Raw genomic sequence first — 12,578 nt, 5'->3', positions numbered from 1 at the left:
TCTAATGCTACAAAGAAATTTGAATGTGGCTTTATCTGGAGGGATATATTTTTACAAACATTTGTTGCATCAATTAAGAATATAATATCAGATTTTTTTTATCTATTTGGTTGCTTATATGATTTAATTAAAGTTGAACTTAATTTTTCATTTAAACACTATTATATAAATAACAAATCTAATTTAAATATACATTTGTTGTGTATTCAAATTTTGCTATAAATTTATATAAGCATAATTTTTATAATATTAGCGACTTGATCGCATTTTTATTTATAAAGGTGGTGCTGCAGATTGGATAAAAAAAAATTGTTAATTATGCAAACGTGTTTGATAATTTAAAAAAAAAAATATATATATATATANATATAAGCATAATTTTTATAATATTAGCGACTTGATCGCATTTTTATTTATAAAGGTGGTGCTGCAGATTGGATAAAAAAAATTTGTTAATTATGCAAACGTGTTTGATAATTTTAAAAAAAATATATATATAAGTAAATAAAGAAAATGTTTTCTATCTCTTTTTTAAGAAATGTATTTAGTAAAAATAATTGCTTATATATTCATAGACATATAATGTTAATAGTTTGATAATTTTTCTGAGTATATGGTTTGATTAGTAATAGCTACAATACAATTATTTTATTCATTATTTTTCGTTTTTAGCTGTACCCTTTCTGCGTATTTTTAGAAACGTTAACGAAGAAATTCGGTTCTTAAGGATAATTTACAAGGCAAATCGACAAAAATTGAACAAATTGAAGAGTGGTAGTGGCTATGAGGGTTATATAGTACCGTGGATATACTTCAAAAGTTTAGAATTTTTTAAGGATTCAGACGAGTGTTTTATTAGCAAGACTAATTTAGATGATAGAATGGTATGTAGTCTATGCATATTGTGAATAGTTGACCAATCTTAAATATCATTATTTAAGAATTTATATTTGCTCCGTACTTTAATAATCTGTATCTGGTTTGTTGAGTCTGCAATCAGCTTTTCTAAATTAAGTGCATAAAAATGCATAACAATGATTTTCACTCAGTTATAAATTAAATTTAANATAATTTATTATTTGAAGTACTTACCTGTTAGTTTTTTTCATTCCATGATAACATTAAATGATTCTTTTTAAATATATGTTAAATATTTTTATGCATTTGTGGTAGATTATATGCCATGTTTTTTTTTTTTTTCCTAATTTGTTTCGTGAATAAATATTTCTAGTGTTTAAAATGTGTGTCATCATTAATAAAAGTGGTTTTACGTAAAACAAATTAGTTTTTATACATGTTTTATTAAACATTAATTATACATTATCTTTATTTAAAAATGAAAAAGCAAAAAAATTTTTAATGATGACAAGACAAATGATAAATGGCATATAAAATAAAGTATAAATAAAAAACACCTCAAATAAAATACAAATAAAGTGCGCATTAAATTAATAGAAATAAAATATACATCAAGTGTAACTCATATTGGCGTTTTTATGAAATACAGATCAATTTTAAGTTGTAAGCGGTGTAATTATGCTATACATTTCATGCATAGCATGACTCTATAACTTGACAGTTAATTATTGTGCTTTTCCAATTGTGTGACACTTTTGAAAAAAAATTTGCATTGTTTTGTATACTTATGGTGGAATAACTGTATTATTAGTGGCAAACAAAGATACAGGCGCATACCCATAAAAAATATTTAGTAAAAACATTTTCATATGGATTTAGGAAGCTACACAATTAAAAATTTTGTACATTCAATAAAATTAAATCTCTTTTAAAAGTGAGCTAGAAAATTAAATTAATATGTTAAATATGTAAAATTATTTCTAAAAAATGGGCCTCGTATTTAAGATACAGATGAACTTATTTGTATTTTTGGACTAATTTGTATTTTTGTGAAACAAAATTTTATTAAAAATATTTAAAACTAAATATTTTACTTTCTGCTCCGCTAAAATTCTATGTTGATAAAACCTCTTAAATATCAGCTCAATGTAAATCGCACATAGCTCTTTGCCATGAAACTGCTCCAGGCCCATTAAAATATTCCATGAAATGATTTCGAATGTTTTTAGCTGCTATAGTACCATTAGATTGGTTTCGACGGAAGTTTTTGAACATATTTTTGTTGCTTCGCCCACTGCTTGGATATAATTAATGTTCACGTGCACACTTTTACACTATGGATATGGTTCCAGTCATAATATTTTCTTTTGCCAATGCGGTGATTGAAAATAGTAAAATAATTATCAATTCTAATTTTGCTGTTTTCTAATATGGTTTTGTCGATTATTTAAGTTAAAAAAATGCACTCATTGCTCCCTGAAAGTACTTTACATTAGTTTGCATTCCAATTATTTGCAAAGTTATAGCAGTTTCCGTGAAAGGTGATGTGGATAGACAAATGATTTTAAATTTTCAAATGCGTTGTCTCAAAATAAGATTTTTTCACATTTTTCATCACCTTGGACACTGTATTTCAGATTCTTTTTAAAAAAATTGTCTATAATTTTTCATGTGTATTTATGATTATAGCACACATGCTTTGAACTACAGATTAAGGAAGTAGAATTTCATTTTCTATGCATGTTTTTTATGAAGACAAGTACGAATATTTTTAAAAATTTGCTTTTTTAACAACATTAAGTCAGTAGTATATGCACTTACATTTAAGATAATAGCTCAAAACATAGTTGATAGCCATCTAAGTACACTTCTTAATGGAGATTTGGTTTAATCTCATCTGACATAAGAAAGCAAAACTAAACAATTATTAAAAAATTGAATTAAATTCTCAGTAAAATTAATTTTTGATTAAATAAAGCTATAAGCTAGCAGAGATTATGGGTTTTATCTCTTAAATAATTGAATTCAAAATAATCGTCAACAGTTTAATTTGCAATGTAGCGTATTTATAACCCTGTTTTTCATATAAGTAATTAAAGGTGAGATTTTAAATCAAGCCTTGTAAGTTTATAAGTATAAAGCATTCTTGAAAATAATAATTGAGGTTCAGCAAGGCGGGCGTACGAAAATTTAGTCTCCCCAATTTCGTGACTGGCACGGCTATGATTATGCGTTCTTCAATAAGCGCAAACTGCCTCTAACGCCCAGAAAAGCTGGTATCTATCGTTGCGATACAACAGAATTAGTAAAAAAAAGATAGTAATAACTATGATAATAGACAAGCGAATTATGCAGTTCCTACATAATTTCTAAGTTATTTGAATTAGCACATTATTTAGGAATTGCTGAGAATGTGACTGCAGATGCTTTGGCGAAATACTCGGGAAACCTCAAAAATGATGAATTATCTTGTGTGGTAACACTTAATGATATTAATGAAGTGGCTAAGTCAAGATTAAAGGACAAGAAAGTGATATTTAAACATCAAATATGAGTACTAGACGCAATTAGGACCTTGGAGAACACCTGTTGCGTAATGAATTTGTAATGACGTCATCGTTCATAATCCGTAATATTTTATTCATTANCTAAGTTTCATTCTGACAACCTTTTTTAATGCGCTAATTTTTATTACATTGAGTGTACTTTTTTATGTCAAAAGTTTTTGTTCAGGTTTTTTTTAAATTTTACTTTTTATCTATTTCTTTCCATTTTGGAATATCCACCATTCTTTAATCCATTTGGGAAATAAGGAAGGAAATAAATTTAGCTCTTTTTTTTGAAGCTACGTTAGAGATTAAGTAGGCAGATAAGACTCGAATTTTTTAATTATTATTTAAAATATGAATTTGTCTTATTTATAATTTAATAAATTGATATTTTTTTAGTTTATTAATATTCTACAAAACATTTAGATGTTGTTCATAAATGAATTTGATAAGTTATTATTTAATGTATTGTTAAATATAATTTTAAATTGAAATTTTTTAAAAATGAAGTTAATACTTTCGATTTAATTTAAATTTGCATTTGATTTAATTAAAAAATTAAATTAAATGTAAATTAAAATGAAATTTAATTGAATGTAACTAAATTTAAAATTTAAGATAATGACATTTCTAGGCAATCTATTTTATCTTTCGTGTCAAATATATAATTTTATAAAAAAAATATGGAATATATTTGAAAATGATAAAGATTGTTTCTCATAAAATTAGATGAAACAACAAAATGGTGTAAGGAAAATGTTACAGAAAAAAGTTTTGAAATCTGCTAGTGTAATATTTTTAATAAAACTAACCTTGAAATGATCTAGGTCTGCAATAATATCTGAACTTGCATTTGATATTCTTTTAAAATTAAATTTTATTCAAAATATTTGCTTTATTTGATTAATTTATGTAAATGTCTTTTTTTGAAGCATTTTGCGAAACATTATGATAAATTGAATTCAACATTTAGCTAATGCTTAATTTTGTATTTAATTTGCGAGATGCAAGTCTTAGACCAACAAACCATTTGTAGAATGATACCAAGAACAAATGATGTATCTTGTTTAAAAGAGTTAGAAGACTTGGGAATCCAGATAACTGACCGTGGTAAAGGTAGACCTCCTATTGTGCTTCTAAATGGAGCAGATATTGCAGGCAAATTGTATACAGACCAAACGCAAATTTTAAAATGTGGTCTTGTTGCTGTGCAGACGCACTTAGGTTGGACTATCACGGGAAGGTCTGAAAATCATAATTGCAAAGACAACATTATAACATCGCTATTTTTTCAAAGCCATAGTATAGAAAATCTTCGGAAACTGGAAGCGATAGGAATTGGAGATCCTTGTGAAAGTATAAGCACAGAGTTATTGGAAAAAGTGGTCTATGATCATTTTGAAGAGACTCTTAAGATTACAAAAGATGGGCGCTATGTAATTAGTTTTCCTTGGATGCAAAGTCCCGACGAATTACCAAATAACCGCGAACTTGCAGAAGAACGATTATTGTCCACTTCTTGGAAACTCAGTAAAGCGGGAAAGATAAAAGATTATAATGCTGTATTCCAAGAATGGTTGCAATGCGGAATAATAGAAGAATGTTCAGAAGGGCCAGTCACTATTTGCCACATCATGCTGTGTTCAAACCAACTTCCACTACCACACCTGTTAGACCCGTTTTTGACGCCTCGTGTAAGTCGAAGGGAAAAATGTCATTAAATGACTGCTTAATGAAAGGTCCAAATTTGCTCGAAGACATCCCAACTGCTCTTCTTAGATTCAGACAGAAAAAAATTGGAGTTGGTGCTGACATTAATGGCTATATCACACGAGAGAAAATAAGTGCAACTGTAAGTGTAACTGTAAGTGCAACTGTAAGTGTAATTTCTCCAAACATTGCTCGAAAAATCCTCGTGTGATATAGAAATCACGGTTGCACGAAATATCTGCAACCGTCCAGGCAATTTCTTTCATGAACCAATCAGATCGTTTGCTTTTTATGACGTTTCATTTCATTTAAATTTGTAAACAAAATATGGCGACTAACAGAGAATTTGAATGGAATAATGACATGACGGAATTTTTTATTAATGAAATCAAATGCAAAGATCATTCATGGAACATTAAATCGTCTTTTGTAACTATTGTCAGACTGTAACAGTTATTGAAAACTGTTAGGTTACAGTTTTCCATTTTTTACTAGAGCTCTCAGCACTAATTATAAAAATGATGCAAAATGCTAATAAGAATTAATAGGTTTTGAGGAAAAGAATAGCGTTTGGGATTTAATTTCAATGCTTAATAAAAACTCAAAATAATATTTTTCTATCTTATTTTCATACTCTAAACGTTACTCACAAAAAGATGCAAAAATTGAGAAATATTCATTATTTTTTATCATTAGCAAGAGCATCAAAGCTATCGCCAAATTTATGATTTTTTAAAACCATAAAGTCAGTTTATTCTTTAAATATTGCAGCTATTTGCTCGCTTTATAATCAAGATTATTCTTTTTATCAAGTTTGTATGTATAGTTAAAAAAAATTAAGGTATTGTTTTGAGTTTAAGTTTTTTTATATTGTGGATTATATTATTAGATATATTTACGAACTAACAAATTTCCAGCTTATTGTTATTTGTTCGCAACAAATTTCTGATTGCTTTTGATAGAAGCCAGTTTGATATAGTTAATACTTTCTTCTAACCAGAAGCTTTCTTACAAAATAATTACCAAGAAACTTGCCAAATTTTCTTGCAAGGTAATGTAAGCTACATGTAAAATTTAAACCTTTCTTTTTATTTTTCTTCTTTTAGATAATTTTTACGCACTTCTTAACTTCGCCAGCGCAAACGATAATGTCGCCAATAAATAAAACAGTAAGCTCAGCTGTTTTATTTTACTTGAATAAATAAATAGATAATAAAATGAACTTGAAATAAACAAACAAATAAAAATAGCTGAATTTATTTACTCCTTCAAAAGGAAAAAAAATGGATAAGAACCTTTTTTATTTCTATTGATTCCGGTAACAGAAACATTAACGCAGCATCGGGCGCTATAGATATCACACCATATGCAGGCCATTTTTTGTTATTTCTAAATATAATAAACTACCTGCGCGACATTATTCATTTTCCCCCATTTTTAAAGAAAATTATAAAATAAAATACAGATCAAGTAAAAGAGTAAACTTTTTTTCTTTCTTTTCTATCCTCATCGATGGTGTTAAAAGGAATGATTTCTCCCTCTATTGAAATCTAACACCCAAAACAAATGAGGCAGGTGCAACACACGTCTAATGCTACAAAGAAATTAGAATGTGGTTTTATCTGGAGGGCTATATTTTTAAAAACATTTGTTGCATAAATTAAGAATATAATATCAGATTTTTTTTATCAACTTGGTTGCTTCTATGATTTAATTAAAGTTGTACTTAATTTTTCCTTTAAACACTATTATATAAATAACAAATCTAATTTAAATATACATTTGTTGTGTATTCAAATTTTGCTATAAATTTATATAAGCATAATTTTTATAATATTAGCGACTCTACTAGATCGCATTTTGATTTATAAAGGTGGTGCTGCAGATTGGATTTGTTAATTATGCAAACGTGTTTGATAATTTAAAAAAAAAATATAAGCAAATAAAGAAAATGTTTTTTATATCTTTTTTAAGAAATGTATTTTGTAAAAACAATTGCTTATATATTCATAGACATGTAATATTAATAGTTTGATAATTTTTCTGAGTATATGGTTTGATTATTAATAGTTTCAATACAATTATTTGATTCATTATTTTTCGTTTTTAACTGTACCCTTTCTGTGTAATTTTAGAAACGTTAATGAAGAAATTCAGATCCTTAAGGATAATTTACAAGGCAAATCGACAAAAATTGGACAAATTGAAGAGTGGTAGTGGCTGTGAGGGTTATATAGTCCCGTGGATGTACTTCAAAAGCTTAGAATTTTTAAAGGATTCAGACGAGTGTTTCATTAGCAAGACTAATTTAGATGATAGAATGGTATGTAGTCTATGCATATTGTGGATAGTTGACCAATCTTAAATATCATTATTTAAGAATTTATATTTGCTCCGTACTTTAATAATCTGTATCTGGTTTGTTGAGTCTGCAATCAGCTTTTCTAAATTAAGTGCATAAAAATGCATAACAATGATTTTCACTCAGTTATAAATTAAATTTAACTTTATTTCTCGTCACTTCAAAAAATATCATGTTTTTTTTATTTCGAATTAAACAAATTTATTACAAATAAAAGAATATTAGTTAATGTTTTACATTTCTTGTAGTTAATAAAAATTAAGAAATTAAATTTTTCCTTCCACTGACCTAATGAGTAGTTAATGAATTGAGTAAAAAAATTTCGATTTTTTTTAATGTATAGTTTTTTGTGTTCAAGATCTGTTATACATTATCTGACCTCTACGTAGTTAAGTAAACATTTTGTTATTTTTGTAGGCCACGAATGCTGAAGTACATGAAGGCACTTCAGTAATAAATGATTCAGAAGATATGAACAGTAATATGAGTGTGCGTATGAAAGAAGTGGTACAAGAAGAGCACTCATTTATTTCAGATCGCCAGTATTCAGATATTTCTAGTACACCTTCTTCACCAAATGATAATGCGGATGATCCTGACGATTCTGCCGTCAAAAAACTGCCAATCTCTGCATCTACTACCACAAACCCATCTTCTGCACCTAATTTAGTTTATGGGACTGGAACTGACTTTTCAACGCCTCATGCTCAGAACGGCAAAACAAAGAGAAAATTTAGCCCATTAGGAGCAGCAGTTGGAAAAAGTACTAAAAAGCAAAAAGTGATACGTGCGGATGAGAAGCTTTTGATGGAAGCGTGCAAAACTCTTAATAATATCAACTCATCTGCACACAATAACCATTCTCTGCAGCCTGGGCATGAGGCGTTTGGTCGATATATTGTATCCAAATTGGGAGAATTTAATCATGATTCCGAGAGAAATAAGTGTGAAAAAGAAATTGTAGATGTAATAATGAAACATCTAGAGGCTGATTAGACAATAATTTAATTTATTTTATATTACTTAAATAATTATGAACAAATTTTAAATTTATTGTTAATATTTGAGGGCTATGTTTAAATCCTATTTATTTTTTCATTCTTGATAATTTATTATTTGAAGTACTTACCTGTTAGTTTTTTTCATTCCATGATAACATTAAATGATTCTTTTTAAATATATGTTAAATATTTTTATGCATTTGTGGTAGATTATATGCCATGTTTATTTTTTTTTTCCTAATTTGTTTCGTGAATAAATATTTCTAGTGTTTAAAATGTGTGTCATCATTAATAAAAGTGGTTTTACGTAAAACAAATAAGTTTTTATACATGTTTTATTAAACATTAATTATACATTATCCTTATTTAAAAATAAAAAAGCAAAAAATTTTTCAATGATGACAAATGATAAATGGCATATAAAATAAAGTTTAAATAAAATACACCTCAAATTAAATACAAATAAAATACGCATTAAATTAATAGAAAAAAAATATACATCAAGTGTAACTCATATTGGCGTTTTTATGAAATACAGATCAATTTTAAGTTGTAAGCAGTGTAATTATGCTATACATTTCATGCATAGCATGACTCTCATGACTTGACAGTTAATTATTGTGCTTTTCCAATTATGTGACACTTTTAAAAAACAATTTGCATTGTTTTGTATGCTTATGGTGGAATAACTGTATTATTAGTTGCAAACAAAGATACAGGCGCATACCCATAAAAAATACTTAGTAAAAACATTTACATATGTATTTAGGAAACTACACAATAAAAATAGTTGTACATTCAATAAAATTAAATCTCTTTTAAAAGTGAGCAGAAAATTAAATTAATATGTTAAATATGTAAAATTATTTCTAAAAAATGGGCCTCGTATTTAAGATACAGATGGACTTATTTGTATTTTTGGACTAATTTGTATTTTTGCAAAACAAAATTTTTTTAAAAATATTTAAAACTAAATACTTTACTTTCTGCTCCGCTAAAATTCTATGTTGATAAAACCACTTAAATATTAGCTCAATGTAAATCGCACATAGCTCTTTGCCATGAAACTGCTCCAGGCCCATTAAAATATTCCATGAAATGATTTCGAATGTTTTTAGCTGTTACCATTAGATTGGTTTCGACGGAAGTTTTTGAACAGAGTTTTGTTGCTTCGCCCACTGCTTGGATAATATTGCAGATTTTTCAAATCTTCCCTGTCCAAGCTTGTTGAGGGAGTATACAAATTTTTGCACCTGTATCTCAAAAAATTATGCAGAGCACAGGCTGCCAGCACAATCTTAACGACTTTTATTGGATGCGCCTGTATCTTTGTTTGGAAAACTCGAAAACGAGTGGCTAAAATGCCAAATGCATTTTCTACCACCCTTCGAGCTCTTGATAAGCGGTAATTAAAAACTCTGCGCTCAACACTTAAATATTTTCCAGGATAGGGTTTCATAATGTTTATTTCGAGTGGGAAAGCATCATCTGCAACAATGACGTGTGGAACAAAAACGTTTAGTTCTGGGAGTAATTCCGCTTTAGGAATTTCAAGTTTTCCACTATCTAGGAGTTTTTTTAGTGTACTTTTGTTCCACACGCCACCATCACTGATCCTGCCATTTGTTCCCACGTCAACATAAATAAACATTAGATTTGCATCCACCAATGCCAACAAAACAACGCTAAAAAACTGCTTATAATTCCAGTATGATGAGCCAGAATTTGGAGGAGGTGCAATATTAATATGCTTTCCGTCTAACGCACCAATACAAAGTGGAAAGTTCCAAAGTGTACGAAAATCTGCAGCAATCTTTTTCCACTCGTCTTCACATGTCGGAACTTTCATGTAATCATCCTTTAAAACATCTGTAATAGCCGTGCACACTGTGGGAATTATACCCGATATCGTATTTTGCGCTACACAAGAATTGAAAGCTATTGAAGATTGCGTTTCTCCTGAAAAAAGGAATGTACAATTCAATATAATCTTAAAACAAACAACCAACAAGAAATGTACAAAAGTAGGAACTCTAATGATAGTTAAAACTAAAATAATAGTTGAATTATTTTATAACCTTTGAAAACTTATGACAATTTTTAGCAATTACGAATATATTTTACTGGCTCTTATTTTCACTAAATATTCATTATTTCATTTTTTAATGTAATGTTTTTGATATATTTTTAAGTCTAAACAGTATAAATGTATCAAGCAATAAAAAATTTCCAACAAATAAAATTAAAAAACTCTACCTAACCTTTAACTTACATTGAGGGATTTTCCAGTTTATTAAAACTTAATTATACCCTCAATGAAAAATACTTTTTAAAACAATTACCTCAAAAGAAATATTTTTTTAGGTCTTACCTGTGGTCAAATACCTTAATGTTATCGCTAATCGTTCTGCTGCTGGGATAGCTATACTCATGACAGTACTTTGTTTCACTATAAGGGGCTCAACTTTCTGTAACAAAATTTCAAATATTTCTGTGTCCATTCTGAGGAAACGACGATAGCCTTCTGCATCCTGTAGTAAATAAATAAGAATTATGCCAACCAATAATGCTAGAGTATAAAAAATTCTATTAAATAAAATAAAATAATATATATATATTGCAAAATAAATAAAAACAAAAAACACGAAGAAAATTAAGATGAACAATTAGTTTCATCTATTACACATAAGCTGCAAAGTAAATAGAACTCATAAAATAAGTTAAAAAAAAGGAAAAATACATAAAAATGAAAAAAAGGGGGGAAGAGGAAAATAATAATGAAAAATAAAAAAACAAAAACCCGGAAAAAAGTGATAAAATTTTTTTAAAAATCCGGAAAAAAAAAAAGATATAATCTTTTCATCAGCCCACACGATTATATCCGCAAGAAAGAGTGCTTTCTAATTTTGTAATATATCTCGATACAATAGTGTGAGGAGCACTCAAAAATTTTTTTTAAAAAATACAACAAATAAATAAAATAGAACACAATAAGTAAAAATAACACGTAAAAACAGAAAATAAGAAAAAACAGAATAAAAAATAAACTATAAAGCGAAGAGTGATATCAAATGATCTTGCGGATATAATCGTGTGGGCTGATGAAAAGATTATATCTTTTTTTCCGGATTTTTTAAAAATTTTTTATCCCTTTTTTCCGGGTTTTTGTTTTTTTATTATTTTCCTTTTCCCCCCTTTTCTTCATTTTTATGTATTTTTCCTTTCTTTTTGAACTTTTATATATATATATAACATCTATTGANTATAACTATATATATATAATTTATTATTCATGGTAATCAATCGCTTTTATTTAAAAAGGCTAAGAGAGTTTAAATAAATAATTTCATTAAAGATGCTCTTATGGAGAAAAAAAATAAAATATGTTCTATTAATTTAATTAATTAATTATTCACTTTAAACAACTATACATAACAATTATAAATACAAGAGATAAAACATCGATTTAACTGAAATGGAATAGTTCATATTGAAAATTGTTACTGCCAAGTCAAAATTTGATATTGACAAAAAATAGTTACATTTTTATCTTGCTACATTTATCGCATCAAGCCTGAAATTTAATAAATTATACATTAAACTTTTATTTTATTTAATCTTACTCAAATTTTAAATTAAAATCGTAAATACTTTAAATTCAATTTTTGAACCTAAAAAATTCATAGACTACANTGCAGTTTTTGAACCTAAAAAATGCATAGCCTACAAGTGTTAAAATGATAGCAAATATTCTACGCATTAAATAAAAAAACAAACCTTCTGAAAAAAGAGCTAATTCCTTAAAAATTAAACAATAAGCAAAATTTGTGATAATAGTAAATAAAAAAAAAAACACAAATTCATGAAAATAAAATTAACTTACTTCTAATGCTAATTCCTTCATAAGATTTTCATAACATCCAAGTTGTGTTCTTCTGAGTAGCCATTTTTTTGACCAAAATGTTTTTCGTTCTTTCTTTCTCTTAATTAAACCGTGAATAATTAAAGAAACAATAGCTGCATTTGCTGTTTTATTTTCCATCGTTGATATCAATATTACAGGATTCTGGTATAATTCTGGTAATAACTAATTAAAAA

At 27.4% G+C, this 12,578-nt stretch overlaps 2 protein-coding genes across 2 annotated transcripts; one reads left to right on the top strand and one right to left on the bottom strand.

Annotated features, from left to right (window-relative positions):
* The first annotated feature begins 7,152 nt into the window (after positions 1-7,152).
* LOC122273195 (uncharacterized) lies at positions 7,153-8,730 on the top strand. Its single transcript, XM_043057263.2, has 2 exons — positions 7,153-7,440; positions 7,897-8,730. Exons 1-2 carry the CDS (start codon positions 7,261-7,263, stop codon positions 8,473-8,475), a joined length of 759 nt encoding a protein of 252 aa, XP_042913197.1. The 5' UTR covers positions 7,153-7,260; the 3' UTR covers positions 8,476-8,730.
* A 637-nt stretch (positions 8,731-9,367) lies between these two features.
* Positions 9,368-12,515, bottom strand: LOC122273194 (uncharacterized). Its single transcript, XM_043057262.2, has 3 exons — positions 12,364-12,515; positions 10,852-11,011; positions 9,368-10,439 (listed from the first exon to the last, which is right to left on the bottom strand). The coding sequence occupies exons 1-3, from the start codon at positions 12,382-12,384 to the stop codon at positions 9,595-9,597; spliced, it is 1,026 nt and encodes a 341-aa protein (XP_042913196.2). The 5' UTR covers positions 12,385-12,515; the 3' UTR covers positions 9,368-9,594.
* Positions 12,516-12,578: the final 63 nt, after the last annotated feature.

The sequence above is a fragment of the Parasteatoda tepidariorum genome, unplaced genomic scaffold (genome assembly GCF_043381705.1).
Source record: "Parasteatoda tepidariorum isolate YZ-2023 unplaced genomic scaffold, CAS_Ptep_4.0 HiC_scaffold_1437, whole genome shotgun sequence".
NCBI classification, from domain to species: Eukaryota; Metazoa; Arthropoda; class Arachnida; order Araneae; family Theridiidae; genus Parasteatoda; species Parasteatoda tepidariorum.
This window is presented reverse-complemented; position numbering and strand designations above follow the sequence as displayed.